Source organism: Cetorhinus maximus, chromosome 13 (assembly GCF_964194155.1).
Source record: "Cetorhinus maximus chromosome 13, sCetMax3.hap1.1, whole genome shotgun sequence".
Taxonomy (NCBI): domain Eukaryota; kingdom Metazoa; phylum Chordata; class Chondrichthyes; order Lamniformes; family Cetorhinidae; genus Cetorhinus; species Cetorhinus maximus.
The window spans coordinates 109,562,145-109,586,556 of NC_135891.1; the positions used below are offsets into that span (position 1 = coordinate 109,562,145).

The window sequence follows — 24,412 nt, forward strand, 5'->3', positions numbered from 1 at the left end:
TGTGTACAAAAGTCAACTAACCACCTTTGTGTATTCCCTTCATGCCTGTTTTTCATGTGCCTTTGCCTGTTTGAAGATGCATTCACTGATTTTGATCACTTGTGTGAGATCGTTGAACCTTTTGGAGCACTGTTTCTCGGGGCTTGACTTCTGGCATTGACCTTCTTGGTTATCTGCTCCCGCTGCCTTCTGAGCATGTGCCTGGAGAGCCTCCTGGCCCCATTTGGATACAGAACACAGCCTTCAGTGCAACATCAGAGTACCTTGGAGCACATGTTCTTCCCACACTCTGCCATTGATCTGGGAAACATTGAAGAGAGTCACTTCCTGCACAGCTTCCAACACCTCCTCGAGCTAAAATGCACTTCCCTTTAAAAGTGCAGACCAGCTTTAAAAAGTGCAGACCAGCTTTAGGTTGTGCTGCTTATTCACTATGTTGGCCTCCTTCAATTGCAACCAGCCAATCAGCAAAACAGTTAGCAATGGCTGGAAGCTGAAATCATAAAGTTGGCATGCTGCCTGTATTGCAATCAATGGACATGGTTAATGACACATCATGATCCCCAGGGGCTATTGAATTTAGTCTCCACATTATCATACATTAGCCTGTAATTCTACAAAAAGAAATATTGCAGCCCTGTGTCACAAATGAATATATTATCAGCTATAACTCAGTTGGTACTGCTCCCACTTCTGAGTCAGCGAAATGTGAGTTCAAGTCCCATTCCAGAAATTTTAAACAACCTAGGCTGACACTGAAGGAATACTGCAGTGTCAAAAGTACCGATGCAGATGAGACATCTGCCCTCTCAGGTAGCCGCAAAAGATCCCATGGCACTAATCAAAGAAAAACTGAAGTTCTCGCCAGTGTCCTGGCCAATATATATCTCTTAACCACGACCAGCAAAACAAAACAGATGATCTGGTCATCAGGTTGCTATTTATGAGATCCTGCTGCCTGCAAATTGGTTGTCACATTTCCTACACTACAACAGTGACTACAAAAGTAATTAATTGGCCGTAAGCACTTAAAATTGTCCTGAGGCCATGAAAGGTGTGATTATAAATGCAAGTCTTTCATTTTATATCAGCTGCCAGATGAACTATTAAATTTTGCTGTATCTGTACTGGGTTTAAAATGTGCCATTTTACACTTCGACCCAGTGTTTAATCCTACCCAAAATAATAGGAATTTTTACTGTCAGCAGATTTAGGTTGACCCCGATCCAATTCTTGTCTGTGGTTTCGCAATTCAAAAACTGTCCTCACTGTGTCACGGGTTCTCACAAAAACCTGAATTACCTGATCTGGACTCTGGCATTAACCCAATAAATGAAAATAGATTAGAGAATCTAGGCCATGAAGACTGCAGGAATACAAAGCAGAGCTCTGACATTATGGCTAAATTAGACAGTTGGCGCATCGCCATAGCTTTACTTTGCCACACTTCACCTACCTTAGGAGAACCTGATGCAGTCAGTACCCATGACAGATGTTTCCTTGTGCCTCAATGTGCCCAAAGGACGAATAAAAATGAAACATTGTTGGAAAACCGAGTGATATAGACGTAACTTTTTACTTTCATGGATCTGTTTAAACTTACTAGATGCTAGATGAGGTGATACTGCCATCTCTTGGTTGCACTTTAGATTTGTTAGTTATAAATGAAAGCAAGTGTTAGCTTCCTGGTGAACTAAGCTTGTTACATGTAAGTAGCGTTGCCAAATCCACTTGGAATCATTCCTGGAGGTTTGATTGTGTGACATTCTAACCCCATCTGACCATGTGACATCTGATTACGTGATGTCTGATCACGTGACATCTGAAAATGTTATTACATCACTCTCCCCACCAGTGGAAACAATTTTTATTATTGTCTTACAGATATGTTCCCAAGTTTCACTCATTTCTTTACTGGCTATGCCTCGCAAGGCACCTCTCCCATTCGCCAACCTACTGGCTCCTGATACTCCAGGGTCTGCAAAAAAACACTGGTCCCCAGGCCTACTCCATTCCTCGGTCACCCTCTTTCTATCCTCCTTGAGCCCCAGTCCTCTTACCTTTAGACTTCTCTATCCTGCCAAACACTAATCCACCCTCTGTCCCTGAGTCCATTCCCCAGTTTCTCTCTCTCTCTCTCTCCCTGATCTCCATTCCTCAGTTTCTCTCATGCCCCAAAAACCCATTTCCCAGTCAACACTATCACTATTGCCCCATCCCACAACATCCATTCCACAGTCTCTCTCCCCTCCGAGTACTTGGCACCCCACCAGCCCCAACTATGGTAAACTAAAACAAAAAGTGCTGGAAAAACTCAGCAGGTCTGACAGCATCTGTGGAGAGAAAGACAGAGTTAACATTTCGAGTCCGTATCACTCTTCTATGGTAAACTGAGATGGGGAGGGACAAGAATTATAGCATAAGTTGACCGGGAGGGGACTCTGCACACAGTCCCTAACTCTGTAAATTCCTGCAGCTTTTTAGCCCCTGAGATCTCTGTGCTCCTCACAATTCTAGCCTCTTTCGCATTGCCAATTTTAATTGCCATGTTTTCAGCTCCCTAGGCCCTAAACCTCTTCCCTTTGCTAACTTTCCCCTCTCCTTAAGATGCTCCTTAAAACCTATCTCTGACCAAGCTCTTAGTCACATGTACATGTATATCACGTGGCTCAGTGTCAAATTCATCCTGCACCCACCAGTTCGGCTTACCAGAAATAGCCCTCGCATTACATATCCACTTCAGCGAAACGCCTTGGGACGGTTTAATGTATTATGGGTGTTATATAAATGCAAGTTGTTGTCGGACTATGCTTCTCGGAACTGGAGGAGGAAGAGTTCCCAAATGACAATAGGCCCCAATGTAAATAATTTCAAGGGTTTAGCAATAGTGTTAATACATATCCTAAATATCCAATTTATCTGTAATAAAAAAATCCCTGCAAATTTTGCCACTATATTCCATTAAATAACTGGAGCACTGTTCAGTATGCCTACATCTAACATAGGAACAGCAATAGGCCATCTAGCCTCAAACCTGTTTCACCATTTAATAAGATCATGGCGGATTTGTTTAACTCCAACCATCCTTTTATACTCTTGTCTAGCAAAAGCCTATCGATGTGATTTAAAATTGCTGATTGAGAAAATTGCTGATTTTGTGGGAGAAAGTTCCATGCTTTTACCACCCTTTGCGTAAAGAATTGTTGTCTCCTGAATGGCCTGTCTCTGATTTTAAGGTTATACATCCTTCTGCATTCCCCCACAAGTAAACATGGTTTTCCCCCTCTCTAGTGTAATAATTCCTTTCAAAATCCTAAAAATCGCAATCAAATTACCCTTAACCTTCAATAATCTAGGGAGCATAAGCCTAGTTTACGAATCTTTCCTGATGATCTAACCTTCAGAATCCTGGTAACATCATGGGGAACCTGCACTCTTTTTATTCATTCCTGGGATTTGGACATCACTGGCAGGGCCAGCATTTATTGCCCATCCCTAATTGCCCTTGAGAACTGAGTGCCTCGCTAGGCCATTTTAGAGGGCATTTAAGAGTCAACCACATTGCTATGGGCCTGGAGTCACGTGTAGGCCAGAACAGGTAAAGACAGCAGATTTCCTTGCCTAAAGGAAATGAGTGAACCAAATGGGTTTTTACGACAATCAACAATGGTTTCATGGGGCAGAATTTTACGTTCCGCGGGTGGGCCCGTGCCCCAATCGATTGGGCGTAAAATCGTGTGAGATGACATCGGGCGAACACCCCGACATCACCCCACAACGCGCACAATCTTCAGGTCGGCGGGTGCCTGAGCTGTGCCCGCCATCAATAAAAGGCTGCTTAATGACATTAAAAAGGCATTTTGTGACTTTATGTTGCCTGTGCGATTTCGTGCTCATCGCGTGGGCAAAACAGGAAGCCAGGCAGCCCACTTTTTACAGAACCTCCTCCAAGGGCAGGGTAAAAAGGGCCAGCAGCATTGCCATTGTGAGCAGTGAGGAGTTAGGAGGTAGTTTGCTGCTGGCTGCTTATTTGAACTTGACAGCTTTATCCCTGTCCTGAGCTTCATTCTTAGCATTTCCAGGCTTCATTTCAGGACTCATTGGTGTCTCCAATGTCCCCAGAGAATTTTGACTGTGTGGACCCTTCCAGGTATCAGACAGCCTTCTGTAACCCTGGTAATGGGGATTGTGCTCTCTGCTGGTGGCACCTCCTCTGAGGAGGATGAGAGGGGCAGCTTCCTGGGGAGAGGCACAGGCACAAGGGGTGCAGGGCCTGCATGTAGTCTAAGGTGTAAGGGGCAGCAGAAAATGCCACTACCCTGCTGCCAGGGTTTTCAGGTGGCGATGCAGCTACCTCTCCAGGGAGACTGTGACTTCCATTTGTCATATGATTGGGCCTGAGATCACCACCAACTGTGTGGGTGGACACCCCATGCCAGTGGCTCTGAAGGTCACAGTGGCCCTCAACTTCTATGCCTCTGGCTCTTTCCAGGGGTCAGTGAAGGATCTGTGTGGAGTCTCCCAATCAGCTGTCCGCAGTTGCGTCAAGCTGGTGACAGAAGCTCTGTTCAGGCAGGTAATGACGTTTTTTCATTTCCGTATGGGCGAGGCCAGGAGGCTGAGCGAGCCAGAGGGTTTTCAGCAAATGCTGGGTTGCCCCACACCCAGGGTGCAATTGATTGTACACGTGGCCATCAAGGCGCCAGCGGGTCAGCCAGGTGCCTTCGTCAACCGGAAGGGCTTCCACTCGAACGTCCAAATAGTTTGTGAGCACAAGATGCAGATTCTGCAAGTATGTGCAAGGTACCCTGGCAGCTCCCATGACGCTTATATCCTTAGATACTCCCAGGTGCCAAGACTATTCAGTGCTCCAGCCCGGATACCCAAGAACAGAGGCACAGCAGCATTATAACAGGAGTCATGGCTCCACAGGTGCAGTGATAGGACCATCGGTCTTATGAAGATGTGCTTCCGATGCCTGTACATTTCAGGGGGAGCACTACAATACCCCCCAGAACAGGTGTAACTGATCATGGTTGCATGCTGCGCTCTCCACAATCTGGCACTGGCAAGGGGGGACCTACTGGTGGAAGAGGATCTTGAGGCAGCTCCACAGGCCACAAAGGACAAATTCAGTAGTGAATCAGAAGAGGAGCATGGTGAGGAGAATACTGAGGATGTGGAGGCAGACCTCTGTATCCTTCAGGGAGGCAGGGACACCAGGTGTGCCTTGATCCAACGCTCCTTCAGCTAGGCTATGAAAGATCTGCTTCCACCTCATGCCAGGGCTGCTGCCTCCATCCTGGATGTCTGAAATAATCCTTTCGTTTGCACCCAAAGTCCACTCTGAGCCCGTGCAGTAAAATTTGGAGCCACTCACATAAAGCATTACATACTGGCCTACCCTGCACCAAAAAAAGGAGAAGCATACTCAGTCCATTAAGCCAGAAGCAAAATTTATATAATTTTGACACTCTCAACAAATGATCATTATCATACCTGGTGTTAATGCCCACACTAGTAAACATATAAACAAAACGTGGCAGAACAGAAAATCACCTGTGAACACTCCCTTGTGCTCATGGTGCCTTAAACTTACATGTATTAGTGCTGCATCATGGTGTTACCCCACCCCACCAAATCACTGGCAGCGGCATTGAAGGCAGCCTGCTGACTCTGCTGTCTTGCTGGACTTGATGACCTTGGAGGTCGTCTTCTGGCCAGTGGAGCCTGTGCTGGCCCCGCCAGGGAGGGAGCAGCCAGTGCCATGGCTGGCATCTCCCCAATTATCGCAGCCTCATCAGATGCCACGGTCACTGGCAAAAGGGCGGCGGAGCTACTGCCCTCATCCAGAGCACCCGGAGAGGAGCCCGCACAGACGACAAGCAGGTTGTGCGCTAACGTGAGGTCACTCTGGACTTCCCTGCTCACCATTGATGGATAGGCACCTTAGCTGGGATACTGGGTGCCTCATCCATCTCCTACGCTGGCACTGACCACCTGAGGTCATTGCCTGTGTGAGGACTTGCAATCTGAGCACAAGCCCAGGAACCCCTGATTCTGTTCCTGGAGCTGCCTCTCCATGAGAGTCACCACTTTCTCAATGGAGGAGGCAGTGTGCTCAGTGATGACGGACAATGCAATGCTCATGCTCTGCATGGACTCCTCCATAACAGAAAGCATAGCACTCATACCCTCATGGATATCCACCAGATCCTCCCACACATCCCGCTGGACATTTAGCGTCTGTCGTCTAATGGACGACACCAGAGGCTCATCATCTACGCGTGACCCAGCGTCATCCTGCTCTCCAGCAGTCCTCCAACTGCCGGCGCCCTGGGCACTCTCTGCTTCCGCCTGATCCTCAAGTGAGTGTAAAGTGCCCCCTGCTGTGCACCAACATTCTAGCCGACGATCTAAAGCCCATAGAGTTGCTGGTATCTGCGCAGGTGTCTGTTCAGAATGCGGGTGTGATGCAGGTGCACCTGAAGCCCGGCAGTCCTCTGGCGTCAGGGGTGACTCTTCAGGGTCCTCCATATGAGTGCGTGCTGGCGAATCTAAGGGCGAAGAAGGACACATCATTAGTTTAAGTCATCATACTGTCACTGTACACGCCAGGCACCCTGGTGAGACAATGGAGATCTGCATCACGGTGCCATTGTCTTTCAATGGTCAATAGGAACTCCAGGTTTCAGGCTTCCATTAATGATGAGACTACACAAGAATGTTTGCACAATCCGACACTCACTCATGTGTAATGCACTCTTACCTTCGTCAGAGACCCCAGTCTCTCCACGACCAGCTGACCGAGGGGAGTGGCTGGAGCCATTCCAGCTCCAAAAGCGTCCATTTCAAACCTCATCATGATTAGAAAGTTTGGACCCCCACCTGTCTTTGACCTCTCTATGTTCTCGTGAAATGACAGAGGAGCATTGATTAGACCACTCTTTACCTGCCGTGCCATTGCAGCCTGGCCAACCCCACCTGAGAAACACCTTGCTGGGCACATCCGAGTCATGGCCCTCGAGCCGCAAGGCACTCAGTCCAAGCAGCCAGGGCTCAACCCCTTGGCCAGCTCCAGCATCATTGATACATAGCAGTTAGACTCTAACACCTCACAGCTCCACAGGGGGCGCAGCCAGCCATAAGACCATAAAACATAGGAGCAGAAGTAGGCCATTCGGCCTATCAAGCCTGCTCCACCCTTCCAATGAGATCATGGCTGATCTGATAATCCTCAATTCCACTTTCCTGCCTTTTCCCCATAACCCTTGATTCCCTTACTGATTAAAAATCTGTCTATCTCAGCCTTGAATATACTTAACGACCCAGCCTCTACAGCCCTCTGCAGTAAAGAATTCCACAGATTCACTACCCTCTGAGAGAAGAAATTCCTTCTCATCTCTGTTTTAAATGGGTGACCCCTTAATCTGAGATTATGCCCCCTGGTCCTAGACTCTCCCACAAGGGGAAACAACCTCTCAGCATCTACCCTGTCAAGCCCCCTAAGAATCTTACATGTTTCAATAAGGTCGCCTCTCATTCTTCTAAACTCCAATGAATACAGGCCCAACCTACTCAACCTCTCCTCATAAGAGAATCCCCTCCCCCATCCCCCGGATCAACCTAGTGAACATTCTCCGGACTGCCTCCAATGCCAGGATATCTTTCCTTAGATAAGGGGACCAAAACTGTTCACGGTATTGTAGGTATGGTTTAACTAGTGCCTTGTATAGTTTTAGCAAGACCTCCCTATTTTTATCCTCCATTCCCTTTGAAATAAAGGCCAACATTCCATTTGCCTTCCCTATTCCTGTTGAATTTGTATGCTAGCTTTATGGATTTCAGCCCTTAACGCCTCTCCACACTGATCCATGCGAACACGGTACCTCATCCTTTACAAGCGCAACAGGTCATTGAACCTTTTGTGGCACAGCACCCATGTGCGCTTCATGCCATTGGGGTTGCTGACCTCGTCTGGTGCGGTGGCCTCCTCCTGCCCTCCCTGGGAACGAGGGTGTCCTGCCTGACACTCACCACCTCCACGAGGACCGCGAGGCACTCGTCCAAGAAACCAGGGGCCGAGTGCCCACCCGACCTGCCCTCCTGCCTGATGTCTCCGGCCGCTGGTGAGACCATTGCTCCAGTCTCCATACCAAAGGAAGGTTCACCCCTGGTAGCCTTCAGAGAGCTGCCTCTGCCGATGTTAAACTGCCCGCCAGGTCGCCATTGGACGAGGCATCCAACAGGCCCCTGCCCGGCCCTTCCCGACCATTCGGAAGACGCGTTTCACGCTGGGCGGGTCCTAATTGGCCAGCCAGCGTGAAATCGTAGTCGTGGGCTGATCACGGTCAGGGGCCTGTTTCCCAACCGCTCCTGGGTCTGCTGAACGTGCGTGCCCAACGAGGGAAAAATGCAGGCCCTGGTCGCCAATTCCGGATTTTTTAAAATTAAATTCAAATTTCACCATCTGGCACAGCGAGATTCCCCTGGTTATCTGGATTACTAGCCCATGGCAACGCCACTACACCACTGCCTCCCAGCCTGCCTTTGCACTCCTTCCAAGGCCAAAATATCCTTTCTAAGGTGCAGTTCCAGAACTGAACACAGTATTCCAGCTGTGATCTTTGGCCTTTTGAGATTTTCTGTACCCGACTACAGTTTAGTCATCTTTGTACATGATCCCCAAATCTTTCTGGACCTCCACTGTTCCTAGCTTTTCAACATTTCCCTCCGAAGATGCTGCCAGGCCTGAGTATTTCCAGCGTTTTCCATTTTTATTTCAGATTTCCAGCATCTGCAGTAATTTGCTTGTGGATGAGATTAGGTAGCTAGGGATATGGGATGATAGAATTATACTGCAGAAAATGAGGCCATTCGGCCCATCGTGCCTGTCAAGGCTATTCGAAAGAGTCCCATTCCCCTGCCCTTTCCCCATACACCCGTAATTTTCTTCTCCTTTCAAGTATTTATCTAATCCCCACCACCCCACTCAGCAGTGTATTTCAGATAATCATGACTCACTTTGTGAGGGGAAGCAAAAAAAATTCTCCTAATCTTCCATCTGGTTCTTTAACAGATTTACTTAAAGCGATGTCCTCTGATTACCAACCCTCCTGCCAGTGGAAACAGTCTGTAGCTATGCCACCATCTCCCTGCGTGAAAGTTAATTTTGGAGTGTGGTCTGCCAGGCGTAAAGTTCGTCTAGGGTGCCAAATACTCTTGCACTGGCCCTGCTTGTCAAACACGATCGTCTAATTAAAATTGGGGAGGTGGTGGCATAGTGGTATTGTCACTGGACTAGCGTTCCAGTAGACCCAGGGTAATGCTCTGGGGACCCAGGTTCAAATCTCACCAGGTTCAAATCCAAAAATCTGGAATTAAAAGTCTAACGATGACCATGAAACCATTGTCGATTGTCATCAAAACCCATCGGGTTCACTAATGTCCTTTAGGGAAGGAAATCTGCCATCCTTACCTGGTCTGGTCTGGCCTACATGTGACTCCAGGCCCACAGCAATATGGTTGACTCTTAAATGCCCTGTGAACAAGGAATTAGGGATGGGCAATAAATGCTGGCCTAGACAGTGATGCCCACATGCCAGGAACGAATAAGAAAAATGATTCTGCTGGTGTTATGTTTTACTATGAGGTCACTTTGATCGTGAACCAGTTTCATGCTTAACTGTCAGCAGGTGAGTCGATTACAATATACTGCGGATGCAGAGACTGATATGAAATGATGTGCATGCTATTTCTTTACATAGACAACAGAGCACTAACATGATGAGTGCATCCCCAACCTGACCCTACTCTAGACTAACATTAACATGGTAGCCCACGCTACACAGCTATTGGGTCTTACAGTCACTTGGTCAATCGGCTCAAATTCTCCTAAAGGTGTATTACACCTCAGATTACCGCAGATGGCATTGAAAATTACAAGACCTTAAACTTAACAGTTCATCAAATTACAGCTTTCAGTTTATTTCTGGGTGTTTGTGAGGTTACGTGATGCATGTTTTAGTGAGATAATGGATGTTGAGGTCAAGGCAGTATGACATGACGCCCTGAAATCCTTGGAGAGTGGGGAAGGGAGCACAGCTGAACTAATGCAGACAGCTGAAAATGGCTCCAATCTAGAATAAAGAAAAGCCTGAACTTTACTGCAGTTTAGAACAAGCTGCAGTTAAATTTACAAAATACCATTTATCCCCTCACCATGGCCAAGTGTAGAAAAAGTTCACCAGTTGGCCAGTCTATGGCTTGTCTGAAGAGACATTTTATCTGATCGAAATTAATCTTTAAATGACTGTTAATTTTGTTTTGGGTTGTAAATTCGATGGTCAGCAGGTCACAAAGAATACAGGCCAAAAGAGTGGAGCAAAAATGCGATAACTCAGTCGTGCACTGGAGCCCTATCTGACACATGCAATTTCCTCTGACCTGTATATGTGCCTCTAGACCTTAAATATTTTTCTGTTAGGAATGACCCTCGATTACCTGAGCAAATTCCTGCATAATTTGTCTGTCAAATTATCAACAGGAATTTATATTTCTGTATCACTTCTCACGTGCAAGAAAATGTCTCAAAGATGTTTCCAGGACAATGGGCAAAGAGTAGACATCAAGCTACAGCGGAGAAAAGGAGGACTGGAAGTATAAGGATGGTCAAATAGAAGAGTCTTAAGGATACTTTTGATGGCAGAGAGAAATGGTCTAGGGGAGAAATGGTCATAATGCCACTGAATCATCATCACTGAAGGAACAGTTAATGATGTTGAGGCAGAGGTAACAAGAAATAGGTTGGAATTAGGGATGTGTTTGTTTGTGTGCAGGGACGTAGGCCACAGAAAATTGTTGAGGTAAGTTATGGTCAGGCCATGATGGGATTTTGAGGTGAAGGAAGGAATCATTTTTTTGAATTGGTTTGCCAGCGGAGTTTGGTGAAGATGGGGCTCATGGACATGGATCCTTGGTGCAGGCGAGGACACAGGCTGCAATGTTTTGGATGAGTTATAGTTTGTGGTGAGCAAGGCCAGCAGACAAAGCACTGGAGAAGCCAATCTTTGAAGTAATAAAGGTGTAGACAAGGGCTGCGTTGGCAGAGGGTAGAGAGGTGGGCAAAGGAAGGCAAGCTATACAGAGGTGAAGGAAACCAACTTGAACATGGAGGGCAAGGGTGGAGCTGAACCGACAGTCAAGCAGTATACCAAGACTGTGTGTGTGTGTGTGTGTGTGTGTGTGTGTGTTAGCCTGATAGTCTGGGAAGTTGATGAAGTCAAGAGTGGTAGTTGTATGAAAGAGCTGTAGAAGATGGCTTCAGTTTTGGCCAGATTTAGCTGCAGGAGGTTATGACTGATCCAGGTTTTAATGTCAACCAACATCTGCTTCAAATAAAATTCAACCTTGGATGCAGCCGTCGCCATGCAACATTTCAGTGAAATGCAATGCATTATATGGGGCAGGAAGTACCAGCTAATGTCACCAAGACTTTCTGTCCTAAATGTTGAGCCTAAAGAACAAATCAATGAAGTGTATTTAGGTTTCTAGGATCATAATTAAGTCTTGCCAAAATAAAGGTTGTTGTTTGAACTTGTTTTCGGATTCACATTCCAAGATGGTTGGCACTTTAAATATTATAATGAAGCTACGTGCCTTACCCTTATTCCTCATTTAAAGTCTAACTGTGATCGACTGGATTTTCCCAGGCCGATTTATCTTTTACTGTGAAACCTAGGTGAAAGAATATAGTTCCTAAATGCAGAATATTATCAAGGATAAAAAGAGTAGGAAATAAGTAAATCGGGAACTAGTGATTAGGTCACTCCAAAGTTGGGTTTTAAATGTCCGAAAATTGAACGAGGATAGGAGGACCGAGGGAAGTAACAACTTCCGCAGTTTTGATGGCCTGGGAAAGAATGAGTTAAAATAATTAATAAAATATTTGTGAACTACCAGAGCTTAATTTTCTTTTTTAAATGTGGGTCCTCTTAAATATATCACAGCATCCTTCATCCTATTTTTAAAGAGTAATCCTGGTCTCCAATTACTATATGGTCTAAAAATCAATGATTCACAGACAATAGAATTTTTGAAAGACACGACTCTTGCGTTGCATAGAAATGCATTTTAATCAATGAATGCAGTGGGCAAAATATATACAAAAGCAAATTTCACAATGTTATTTATTTAACCGTACTTATGTAATGCATAGGTTATTATTTACAGATTTATGACATTACTACAGTGTACTCTATCAAATTTTTACATGCACCAAACTTTTTCTGTGTTCCACGACAAGACGAGCTGCTTAAAATTCTATTGTAGATGGTACAGACTCGATTAAAGGAGCCGGACCTCACGATGAGGGGTTTGGGACCATTTCACAATCCAGGCTTTCCCATGCTGAGTCTGTGTCACAATAGATACATTATCTGCTGGCCTGAGACTCTCTCAATCGGTTACAAAAGTTTTTATAAAATTTTAAAAGGAACAGCAACCAATCAGGTACATTTTTAGCATACCAACGACTTGCTGGGTGATACAAGATGGAGGGAGATTCAGTAGCATCAATATTTTTGATCGTCACTTTAGTCAGGATCACTTCATGTTAAATTCCTTTATGTTATTCCTCTACCAGTTGTTAATTGCAACAACTTGCATTTATATAGTGCCTTCAATGTAGTGAAGTTAATAGGTCAGGTTTTTAAAAATCATTTCGAAAATGTTCTACAGCACACTACAGTCTAATTATATCATCACAAACTGTTGGGGACCGGATAGATTCATAACTTGCCATCCACACCTAAAGCTGACATTGCAGATTGGTTGACCGATATAATAACCATCCAATTTTCAACGTCCCCGTGCTAAGGAAATGAAAATCGGCATTGTTTCCTGCTCCGAATCGCTGTTCACTGATTTTCCTACTGGAAGTACGACTGCGTGGAGAATCACATAAGGACAGGACCTGGCAGGCTTGTGATGCCTCTGTGGTCAAATGGTCCGCAAACATTGGCTGTCAAGGTTGACAAATGAACAACCTGGATGAGGCAGTTCAAGAGCAGTTAGAGCCAATAGAACCATAGCTCAATAAAGGGTCAACACTTCAAGGAGCAGGTGGCAGAGGTGGAACATTGGTAATGAAGTAAGACCTACATACGAACAAAGGGCAGGCCCTTCGAGCCTGCTCTGCCATTGAATGGGATCACGGCTGATCTGATAGTGACCCGAAATCTGCATCCCACCTACCCCCAATAACCTATCACCCCCCTTACTTACCAAGAATCTACCCACCTCTGCCTTAAATATGTTCAAAGACTCTACCTCCACCACCTTTTCAGGAAGAGAGCTCCAGAGACTCACCACCCTCTGAGTGAAAAAAAATTGCCTCATCTCTGTTTTAAATGGGCGACAGCCTTATTTTTAAACAGTGACCCCTAGTTCTAGATTTTTCCACAAGAGGAAACATCCTTTCCACATCCACCCTGTCAAGACCCCTCAGGGCCTTATATGTTTCAGTCAAGTCACCTACTCTCTGCTTCCTGTTAGCCAGCCAATCTTCTATCCAGGCCAATATGTTACCCCCTACACCATGAGCTTTTATTTTCCGCAATAACCTTTGATGTGGCACTTTATCAAGTGCCTTCTGGAAATTTAAGTACAGTACATCCATCTGTTCCCCTTTATCCACAGCACATGTTACTTCCTCAAAGAACTCCAATAAGTTGGTTAAACACGATTTCCCTTTCACAAAACCATGTTGACTCTGCCGGATGACTTTGAACTTATCCAAGTGCCCTGCTATAACTTCTTTAATAATAGCTTCTAACATTTTCCCTACAACAGATGTTAAGCTAACTGGCCTGTAGTTTCCCATTTTCTGTCTCCCTCCCTTTTTGAACAATGGGATTACATTTGCTATCTTCCAATCAAATGGGGTCTTCCCTGAATCTAGGGAGTTTTGGAAAATTAAAACCAATGCATCAACTATCTCACTAGCCACTTCTTTAAGACCCTAGGATGGAGACAATCAGGATCCGGGCACTTGTCAGCCCCCAGCTCCAACAATTTACTCAGTACCACTTCCCTGGTGACTAATTTTCCTGACTTCCTTCCTCACTTCCATTTCCTGGTTGATAGCTGCTTCTAGGATGTTACTTGGATCCTTTATAGTGAAAACTGATGGAAAATACCTGTCCAATTCATCTGCCACCTCCTTGTTTTCCATTATCAATTCTCCATACTCACTTTCTATAGGACCAATGGCCACTTTGTTAACTCTTCTCTTTTTAAAAATACTTAGAAAAACTCTTACTATCTGTTTTTATATTTCTGGCTAGCTTTCTCTCATACTCTAATTTTTCCCTCCTTATTAGTCTTTTAGTCATTCTTTGCTGTTCCTTATGTTCTGCCCAATCTTCTAATTTGTCACCTGTCTTTGCACAATTATATGCTTTTTCTTTAAGTTTGATACTTTCTTTAACCTTTCTAGTTAACCATGGATGGTGTGTCTGTCCCTTGGTCTTTTTCTTACTTGTTGGAATGTATCTATTCTGTGCATTCTGAAATATCTCTTTAGAGGTGCAGTGGCTAATATTTATTGACCTATCCCTTAACCTAATTTTCCAATTCACTTTAGCCAGCACAGCTTTCATGCCCTCATAATTGCCCTTAATTAAGTTTAAAAACTTAGCCTCAGACCCACTCCTCTCTCCCTCAAACTGAATGTAAAATTCAATCATATTATGGTCGCAGCTACCTAGAGGCTCCTTCACTATGAGATCATTAATTACCCCCATCTCATTGCACAATACCAGGTCTCGTATAGCCTCCTGCCTGGTTGGCTCCAGAACATACTTTCTAAGAAACTATCCCAAAAACATTCAATGCACTTCTCATCTAGGATATCTCTGCCCATTTGACTTTTCCAGTCTATATGTAAATTAAAATCTCCCATGATTATCGCCATGCCTTTCCGACAAGCTCCAATTATTTCATCCTTTATGCTCAACCCTACCATGTGCTTACTGTTAGGGGGCCTGTACACAACTCCCACAAGCGACTTCTTGCCTTTCCCATTTCTCATCCCTACCCAAGCCGTTTCCATATCCTGGTTTCCTGAACTTAGGTCATCCCATTTCTATTGTGCTAATACCATCATTAACTAACAGCGCTGCACCTCCACCTTTTCTTGCTTCCCGTCCTTCCTAAATATCCTGTGCCCTTCAATATTCAGGTCCCAATCCATGTCCTCCTGAGGGCCTTGTCTCTATAATGGCTATCAAATCGTAGTTATTTATTTCTATGTGCGCTCACAGTTCATCTGTTTTGTTTTGAATGCTACGTGCGTTCAGATACAGAGCTTTTAGTTTTATCCTTTTATTCTTTTTATAACCTCTAGTCTCATCTGTTTATTTACTGTTAGATTTGTACTCTCTATCCCTTCCTGTCACGGTCTGTTTTTCATTTCCCGTAATAATACCTTTCTCTTTTGTCTTGTCTCTGCTCTTTGATTGACCACATTTTCCCAAATTTGATCCATTTCACCCCCGATTTAGTTTTAAACTCTCTCTACATCCCTTGTTATGTGGCTCAAAAGAACAGCAGTCCCAGCACGGTTCAGGTGTAGGTCATCCCAATGGTACAGATCCCACTTTCCCCAGTACTGGTGCTAGTGCCCCATGAACCGGAACCCACTTCTCTCCCACCAGGCTTTGAGCCACACATTCATCTCCCTAATCTGATTTGTCCTGTGCAAATTTGCTCATGGCTCAGGTAATAATCTAGAGATTATGACCTTTTGAGGTCTGTTTCTTAATTTGGTCCCTAGGTCCTCATACTGACTATGCAGAACCTCCTTCTTTGTCCTGCCTAGGTCATTGATACCTACATGGACCATGATGACTGGATCCTCCTCCTCCCACTGCAAGTTTCTCTCCAGCCCCGAGAAGATGTCCCGCATCCTGGTACCGGGCAGGCAACGCAGCCGTCTGGTCTCACGCTCTTTGCTGCAGAGAACAATGTCAATCCCTCTGACTATACTCTCCCCTATTACCACTACATTCCTTTTTGCTCCCCCCACTTGAATGGCTTCCTGTACTACAGTGGCATAGTCAGTTAACTTAGTCACCCTGCAGCCCCCGCTCTCATCCAAACACGCTGAAAAAACCTCAAACCTGTTGGACAATTGTAAAGGCTGAGGCTCCTGCGATCCTGCCCTCTGAGACCCCTTACTTGCCTCGCTCACAGTCACACTCTCACCAAGTTTGCAGGTGACACAAAAATAGGTGGGAAGGCAAGTGGTGAGGATGACACAAAGAGTCTACCAGAGGGATATAGACAAGTTAAGTGAGTGGGCAAAAACTTGGCAGATGGAATATAATGTGGGAAAATGTGACTTGGCAAGAAGAATAGAGGAACTGAATCTTATTTAAATGGAGAAAGACTGCAGAAAGCTGCAACACAGAGGGATTTGGGGGTCTTCATGCATGAATCGCAAAGGGCTAACATACTAGTTCAGCAGGTGATAGGGAAGGCAAATGGAATGTTGGCCTTTATTTCAAAGAGAATGGAGTATAAAAATAGGGAATTCTTGCTAAAACTATACAAGGCACTAGTTAGACCACATCTAGAATACTGTGAACAATTTCGGTCCCCTTATCTAAGGAAAGATATACTGGCATTGGAGGCAGTCCGGAGAAGGTTCACTAGGTTGATCCGAGTATGGAGGGATTTTCTTATGAGGAGAGGTTGAGTAGGTTGGGCCTGTACTCATTGGAGTTTAGAAGAATGAGAGGTGACCTTACTGAACCATATAAGATTCTTAGGGGGCTTGACAGGGTAGATGTTGAGAGGCTGTTTCCCCTTGTGGGAGAGTCTAGGACCAGAGGGCATAATTTCAGAGTAAGGGATTGCCCATTTAAGACAGAGATGTGGAATTTCTTCTCTCAGAGGGTGGTGAATCTGTGGAATTCTTTACCGCAGAGGGCTGTAGAGGCTGGGTCATTAAGTATATTCAAGGCTGAGATGGACAGATTTTTAATCAGTAAGGGAATCAAGGGTTATGGGGAAAAGGCAGGAAAGTGGAGTTGAGGATCATCAGATCAACCATGATCTCATTGAACGGCGGAGCAGACTGGATGGGCCGGGTGGCCTACTTCTGCTTCTATGGCTTATGGTCTTATACTCACTCGGTCTCTATCCCACTCAGGCCACAGTCTCCCCTCACTGATTGATCGCCTCTTAACTGCATTATTTTATAATATTTTATAACTGCCTCAAACTGAAGGGTGAGCTGGCAATATGGGCCAGAAGAATGGAAAACAAGGCTAGCTGAAGATTTTAAACCACCTCAAGAGCTGGCGTCTTTCATTGGCCCAGAAGCCAGCGTTGACATATTTAAGATGTTGATGTCACTCAACGTTTGAGAATTTAATTGTACAAGATAGGGTTGCCAAACATCAGAATTGCCCTGGTGTTTCCAGGAATGAAAGGTTAATACCCAGGAGACTGCAGCAAGCAACATGGGGGAAAGATCTTGAGGGCATTTAAAAAAAAATGTTTTTCCTTTCCTTTTATTAGTTCTAAAAATGTTGGAGATGAGAAACAAAGCTGTTTGGCCGCAATGAAGAATCACCCAATCAGGTAATGGAGAATGTTCACTTTCCAATTGGTGGGAAGGTGCGGCATCGCGAGAATGAATGTGTCGGATGGCCAATGGCAGGGGTGTGGGGCAGGGTGATTGGCGTCATGTGATGAAACCTACAGGAACATGTCCAAGCAAGAGTTGGCAACTCTAGGATATGCACGCAGCTCCAGAGCAGGAGCAGACCGTGTGATTGAGCCAAGCCATTCGCCTCCTCCGGGCTGAAGGGTTTTTGATCAATGCCTTTTTTTTTTGGTGGGGGGGGTGTGGGGGGAGTTTTCCGAAGGTATAACAGGGAACCAGCATAAAATCATAAAACCATAAAATCACAGGCTCTCTACCTGCAAACTGTGAGTGACGTTCTCTGCTCCTGATGTTCCCCGTCGCTCTCAGTAGTAAGATAATGGCGTCCCCTCCAACTACTGCCACTTTACCTCTGATTCTGGGATCAATCAGTAATTCTGAAAAAGCACGTTCCTGAATATGAAAAGTAATGAAGCAGCCCAGCTTTTAAAAGCAAATTTCAGAACATCACGACGGTTGAACAACCTCCTGAAGCTACATTATAGTTCTTCATTATTTGACCATCCCTCCCTGGTTGATCTTTTGTTAAAGTTTTGCTGATGCCCAGCATTTCCAGGGAGCTGTGTGCAGGTCCCTAATAATGTTATCGAGGAAATATTTCCAGAAAGGTTTTGTTTTGGTGATAAGTACTTTTCAAAACTGTGATGCAACAACTGAGAGGCTGAAGAAACCTGTGTCATTGATAGTAGTGTCTAGATAGTTTTTAAGGAAGTTTATGTTCTCAGCTGAAGAGGAGAAGTTATACTCTCCGATCCCGCAACGACCACAGAGACTCAGGCTTCCTTTTAACCGGTTTTATTCAAGCATATGCAAGGGAGCCACAATCATTCCTAAGAATGAAGAACCAGCTCCCAAATTGATTACATTTCATTACTTTTGTACTTTTTCTTATCATAATACATTTGAGTACATTTGAATACATCCAATCGGTAACTGACACACCATTATCTCTATCCTATTGAGTACATAAACATGTGATTTTGCTAACCGATTATTCTACGTACTTATATTATCCAATCAAAATTAAAATACGTACATAAAGACTTTGGTTCTTACAACCCAAGACTGTTTGTGTTTCATTCAAGCCCCCCTCTTTGTCCATTGTTCATCTTCCCATATATAAGCTAAAACCATTTGTCCTCCCCTTGTCTGAGGGTGGAGCATACTTAATCTAACTTTATGCCATTGTTTTATCTCGAGTCTAACTCTCAAGGCTTCACCGCATGGTTGCACCACTTGAATTGTCCTGCCTGACAGAGGCTGTCCTCTCTGTTACTGGACATTAGCTCATCTCTTGACTTCTGTGTAAATCACACAAAGACTCAAAGCCTCTTTGTGTGCAATGTCCATCTGGTTATCCTCAACTGTTAATATGTTTAGCATCAATGGCTGCCTGGAGATTTTAAGTAGGTTCAGCAAATTCTTACTGTGTTCTTTTTGTTTTATATATATATATATATATATATATATTTAATTCCCCCCTAACACAGCCATACCACATGGGGAAGGTTAAACTCACTCAGTGCATTGTTTGCTGGGGTTTCCTAATGTCTTTCTACCATAGATTCAGGTCTTGTATGATCCCAAACAAGACCGTGTCCCTGACATCCGTGTAGACCTTGCGGATATTATCCGTGTCCGTGGCACAGGTGAAGTGCCAGTAAATTCTTCTTCCGTCTTCAACTTGCCTCTGATACATCTTTAGGATAAAGTTCATGGCATCCTCAGCATTTCTTTTAGCACCTGAAGACAGAGAAAGAAGGAAAGAAAGGAAGCCTTGCATTTATATAGTTCTTTTCATGGCCACTGGGCGTCTCAAAGACAGCCAATGAAGCACTTTTGAAGAGTAGTCACCATTGTGAAATACTGCAGCTAATATGTGCTCAGTAAATTCCCACAAACAGCAAGGAGATAATAACCAGATAATCTGTTGGTTTTTTTTGTGATCTTGATTGAGGGTTTAACAATGGTCTGGATGACAGGGATAACTCCCCTGCTCTTCTTTGATATAGTGACATAGGATCCTTCACACCCTTCACATCCATCTTGGTTTAATGTCCCATCTGAAAGACCCCGGGTCATTCACCGGCTTGCACTGATGCGCACACATGAAGTACTGGCACTGTGACGTGACATCCATGGTGTCACCATAGGCACAATGGTCGCTCATGTACATAATGACATCTGTGCCCATAAACATGTTGCTTCTATTGGAACATAACAACGACAGTAGGCCATTTGGCCCCTCAAGCCTGGAACAGCACATTTATGATTCCCAGAAAATCTGAAACCCAGTGAACAAGCAGGTCTTCTGGATTAAAATAAAAGCAAAAATACTGCAGATGCTGGAAATCTGAAATAAAAATAGAAAATGCTGGAAAAACCCAGCAGGTCTGGCAGCATTGGTCACACGAACTTGAAACATTTCTCTCTCCACAGATGCTGCCACACCTGCTGAGGTTTTCCAGCATTTTCTATTTTTATTTCTGCAGATGCTGGAAATCTGAAATAAAAATAGAAAATGCTGGAAAAACTCAGCGGGTCTGGCAGCATCTGTGGAGAGAGAAACGTTTCAAGTCCGTATGACCGATGCTGCCAGACCTGCTGGGTTTTTCCAGCATTTTCTGTTTTTATTTCAGGTCTTCTGGACTCCCTGTCTTTAAAACAAAACCTTCCTGTCATCACGAGGTACAGGAACTGGCAGAGGAAGAACAATGCAAATCAACTCATATCATCCAATGTGTATGTGCACATCAAGCAGATATTATAAAGCCAATCCATTGTCTGCACACCTGAGCCAAGGAAATAAAACTGCCCCAAACTTTCATTGGCTTTTCTTATTTATAGCATTCAGAAAACGAGGCAATAAATCAAAGGTTTAAGATTTAAGACACTGAGACACAATATTGAGACATAACAGCGGGACCTTTAATTCAATTGTGGTTTACCTGACCTGGGCTGACATTGAGTTCCTGAAACAAAGATGTTCTGCTCCTTAGAACAAACATCCTTCACCTTGATAAGCACAAATTTAGACTTATTTCAGTAAAAGAGCAGCAATGAAACTGTGAGCACCCATACAAGGAATGGGAGAAAGAGTGAGGTCAAGGAGCTATGTTTTCTACTTACCATCAAATTCATGAAAATAGTCCACTAAATGTGAGTTAAGAACCTTCTCCTCTAAAATATCCTTTTTATTCAAGAAAAGAATAATGGATGAATTCTCAAAATAGTTGGACTTCAAAATAAAATGAAAAAGACCAAGGCTTTCCTTCATTCGATTCTGCAACAAAAAAAGCACAGCATAAAACTTTTGAGAATTCTTTCAAATTGAAATTTTGCAAATCTTGATTTACCCTATGTTGATTTACCTTTTAATTTTTATTTATTAAGCTCTGATTTATCCTGTCAATTTGCATATATGTTGCAATAAATTTGAAACATTGTTAACGTGGTGACACTATTATTCATTTCATATATCGCAATTCTGAGGCTGTCAGAAAACTGCATATCACCTGTAATATATTTTTAAAATCTTGCAATAAAAAGGAAGTGCTCATAGATGTAAGTTCCTATGCCCACATTCAGAATGGAAACTGCCCCTGTGAACCTGCTCTGCCATAGTTACACCCTCCAGCCACTGGAGGCATCGCTCATTCCATCCACTCCATGGCCAGAATCTTCTGTTCGGTGTGCAGGGGTGGGCCCTGCACGCCAACACATAAAACGACACATGGTGATGTCGGGCGTGCATCCTGGTGTCACCGCGCGTCATTCCGATCTTCAGTTCGGCGGGCGCACACCAGAGTCGGCTGCGTGCCCACCAAACTGTCAAAGGCTTGTTAAGGCCATTAATTAACTAATTAAAATACTTGTCAGGGCTGCCCATCCAACCTTAAGGTGGGCGGGGGGCAGGCAAAGAGCCCAGGCGGCCTTCGCATTTTTCATGGAACCTCATCCACGGGCGGGATGAGGTTTCTTGAAGTGTTTATTAATTTAGTAAATTGTTTTATGAAAATTCATAAACATGTCCCAGTTCATGTGACAATGTCACACGAGGGGACACGTCTGAGTAATTTTATTTTTCCTTTTTTCGAATTTTTCATAATGAAATTAATCTTCCTGAGGCAGCTCCGTGCCTCAGGGAGATTTCTGCGCTCTTACGTGCGCTTGCGCTTGTGTGAAAGAGTGCAGGCCCCGATTCTCCCTCTTCCTCCTGCCCGCACAAGTAGTGCTGAGTGCTTCCGGGTGCATGTCACGCTGGGTGGGCCTTAATTGGCCCGCCCGCGTAAAATGGCGGCGCGCAACCGATCGCGAGCGGCGATCAGCTCCGCGCCCGCCTGCATCCGCCCCTGACCGGCCCACCCAATGGGGAGAAAATTCCACCCTCACATTGTATCCTTCCAGTCTCCAGTCCTCAATCCCAGCTAATCGTCTGCATCAGGCAGCATCCTTGATTATTTGAGAGTCACCAAAGCACGGCAAATGCCGTGGTTTTACTATAGGGCAGGGCGAGGAGGCTGGCTCCAAGTCAGGGTTGAACCCTGCAGCATTGGTATTATTCTGAACCACACACTAACCATCATGGCCATGGAGCTAAGTAGCCCCCTTCATGGCTAATACTTAAGTTTTTTTGCTTTTTTTTTCCCTTTGCATTTAGAGTGTTCCAGCTCTCTGCCTATCTTTTACAGCCCTTGTAAATATTTATCTGCTACTTCTGTTGTAGCTATTGCAGCCCGCTTGATTGGCACCACATCCACAAACATTCACTCCCTCCACCACCGAGGCACAGTGGCAGCAGTGTGTGTACCATCTACAAGATGAATTGCAGGAATTCACCAAGGGTCCTTCGACAGCACATTCCAAACCCACGACCACTACCATCTAGAAGGACAAGGGCAGCAGGTAGATGGGAACGCCACCACCTGGAAATTCCCCTCCAAGCCACTCACCATTCTGACTTGGAAATATATCACCGTTCCTTCACTGTCACTGGGTCAAAATCCTGGAACTCCCTCCCTAACAGCACTGTGGATGTACCTACACCACATGGACTGCAGTGGTTCAAGAAGGCAGCTCACCACCACCTTCTCAAGGGCTACTAGTGATGGACAATAAATGCTGGCCCAGCCAGCGAAGCCCACATCCCGTAAATGAATAAAATAAAAAATTGAATAGCTTATTGACCTATGAATGATACTTTAGTCCCATTGTTATCTGCCACCACAGTTATGTTTAAAAGTGCATTCTCGGGATATGGGCATTATTAGCAAGGCCAACGTTTAGTTGCTCTCGAGAAGGTGGTGCTGAACGTTCCTCTTGAACATTCCTCTTGAACTGCTGTAGTCCATGTGGTGCACAGTGCTGTTACGTTAGAAGTTCCAGAATTCTGACCCAGAGACAACAAAGGAACGGGTGATATTCGTCCAAGTCAGACAGTGTGTAACCTGGTATTCCCATGCACTTGCTGCCCTTGTGCTTCTATGGGGTGGAGGTTGTGAGGTAGGGAGGTGCTGCTGTATAAGCCCTGGTGAGATGCTGCAGCATATTTTATGGATAGCTCACACTGCAGCCATGATGTACCAGTGATGGAGGGAGTGTCCTAGATGTTGTCAAACTTCTTGAGTGTTATTGCAGCTGCCAGGCAAGTGGAGAGTATGCCCCATGCATTGCAACTTCAGTAGCATAAGAAGTGTGCAAGATATAAAAATCTCATGGTAGATACAATCATGTTGATCTCAGCTCATAATCTGAAACTGCATCTGTTTTAGCAGGAGCATGTGCAAGATAAATAGGAAGCCAACAAATTATAAATCAGTAGTAATTAGAAGATAGACATCAATTGACACTGTTTGAATTTGAATCACACCATACTGATGTGTTTGGTATTGTTTGCTGTGACTTAACATCTAGCTGCCATTCAACATCTAGTTGCTTCAGCTGGCTGGGTTAAAAAAACAGGTGAGACAGCTAAATATTAAGTGGCAACTGGAACTACAAACAATGTTAATTCCCAACAGCTCAATAGGGAAGTGGAGGTCTATGATCAGTTGACTTTACGAAGGAACTCCCAATGTCAAAGGTCATCAGTCTTACCTCATTCTCACTCTCTTCCAGGACTTGATCGTATTCACTGAGAGATGCCAGGAATATAACTGATATAACATTCTCAAAACAGTGGATCCATTTCCTCCGTTCAGACTTCTGTCCTCCGACATCCACAATTCTAAGAGTTAGAGAAGGACTTAGAAAGCTTGACGACCACTGATTCAATCAGGAAGAACAATTGGCGACATGTATCAAAGCATTAAATATCATTTTAAAAGAAACATGCAAGTTAATATTCTCTTTAAAACATAAGCAAAAATACCAGGATTAAACGGGAATCAGCAGAATGCTTTGTTGGCTATCAAATGCTGATATCAAATCCTGCGGTCTGTCCGCAAGAAAGACCCAAACCTCCCTGTCGCTTGCCATTTTAACACTCCACCCTGTTCTCTTGCCCACATGTCTGTCCTTGGCTTGCTGCATTGTTCCAGTGAAGCCCAACGCAAACTGGAGGAACAGCACCTCATCTTCCGACTAGGCACTTTACAGCCTTCCGGGCTGAATATTGAATTCAACAACTTTAGATCTTAAACTCCCCCTCCCCCCATCCCCACCTCGTTTCTTCACCCC

At 44.6% G+C, this 24,412-nt stretch overlaps 2 protein-coding genes across 2 annotated transcripts in view; both read right to left on the reverse strand.

Annotated features, from left to right (window-relative positions):
* LOC144688937 (TLE family member 5-like) overlaps positions 1–24,412 on the reverse strand; it is a 647,395-nt gene that overhangs the window by 493,452 nt on the left and 129,531 nt on the right. The window lies entirely within an intron of this gene.
* LOC144688927 (guanine nucleotide-binding protein subunit alpha-14-like) overlaps positions 1–24,412 on the reverse strand; it is a 52,138-nt gene that overhangs the window by 481 nt on the left and 27,245 nt on the right. Inside the window, exons 5-7 of the mRNA XM_078555963.1 lie at positions 23,831–23,960; positions 20,864–21,017; positions 19,231–19,477 (exon numbers count right to left, since the gene is read on the reverse strand). Coding sequence (XP_078412089.1) covers positions 19,290–19,477; positions 20,864–21,017; positions 23,831–23,960 — 472 coding nt within the window. The 3' untranslated portion in view covers positions 19,231–19,289. The remainder of the gene's footprint in view (positions 1–19,230; positions 19,478–20,863; positions 21,018–23,830; positions 23,961–24,412) is intronic.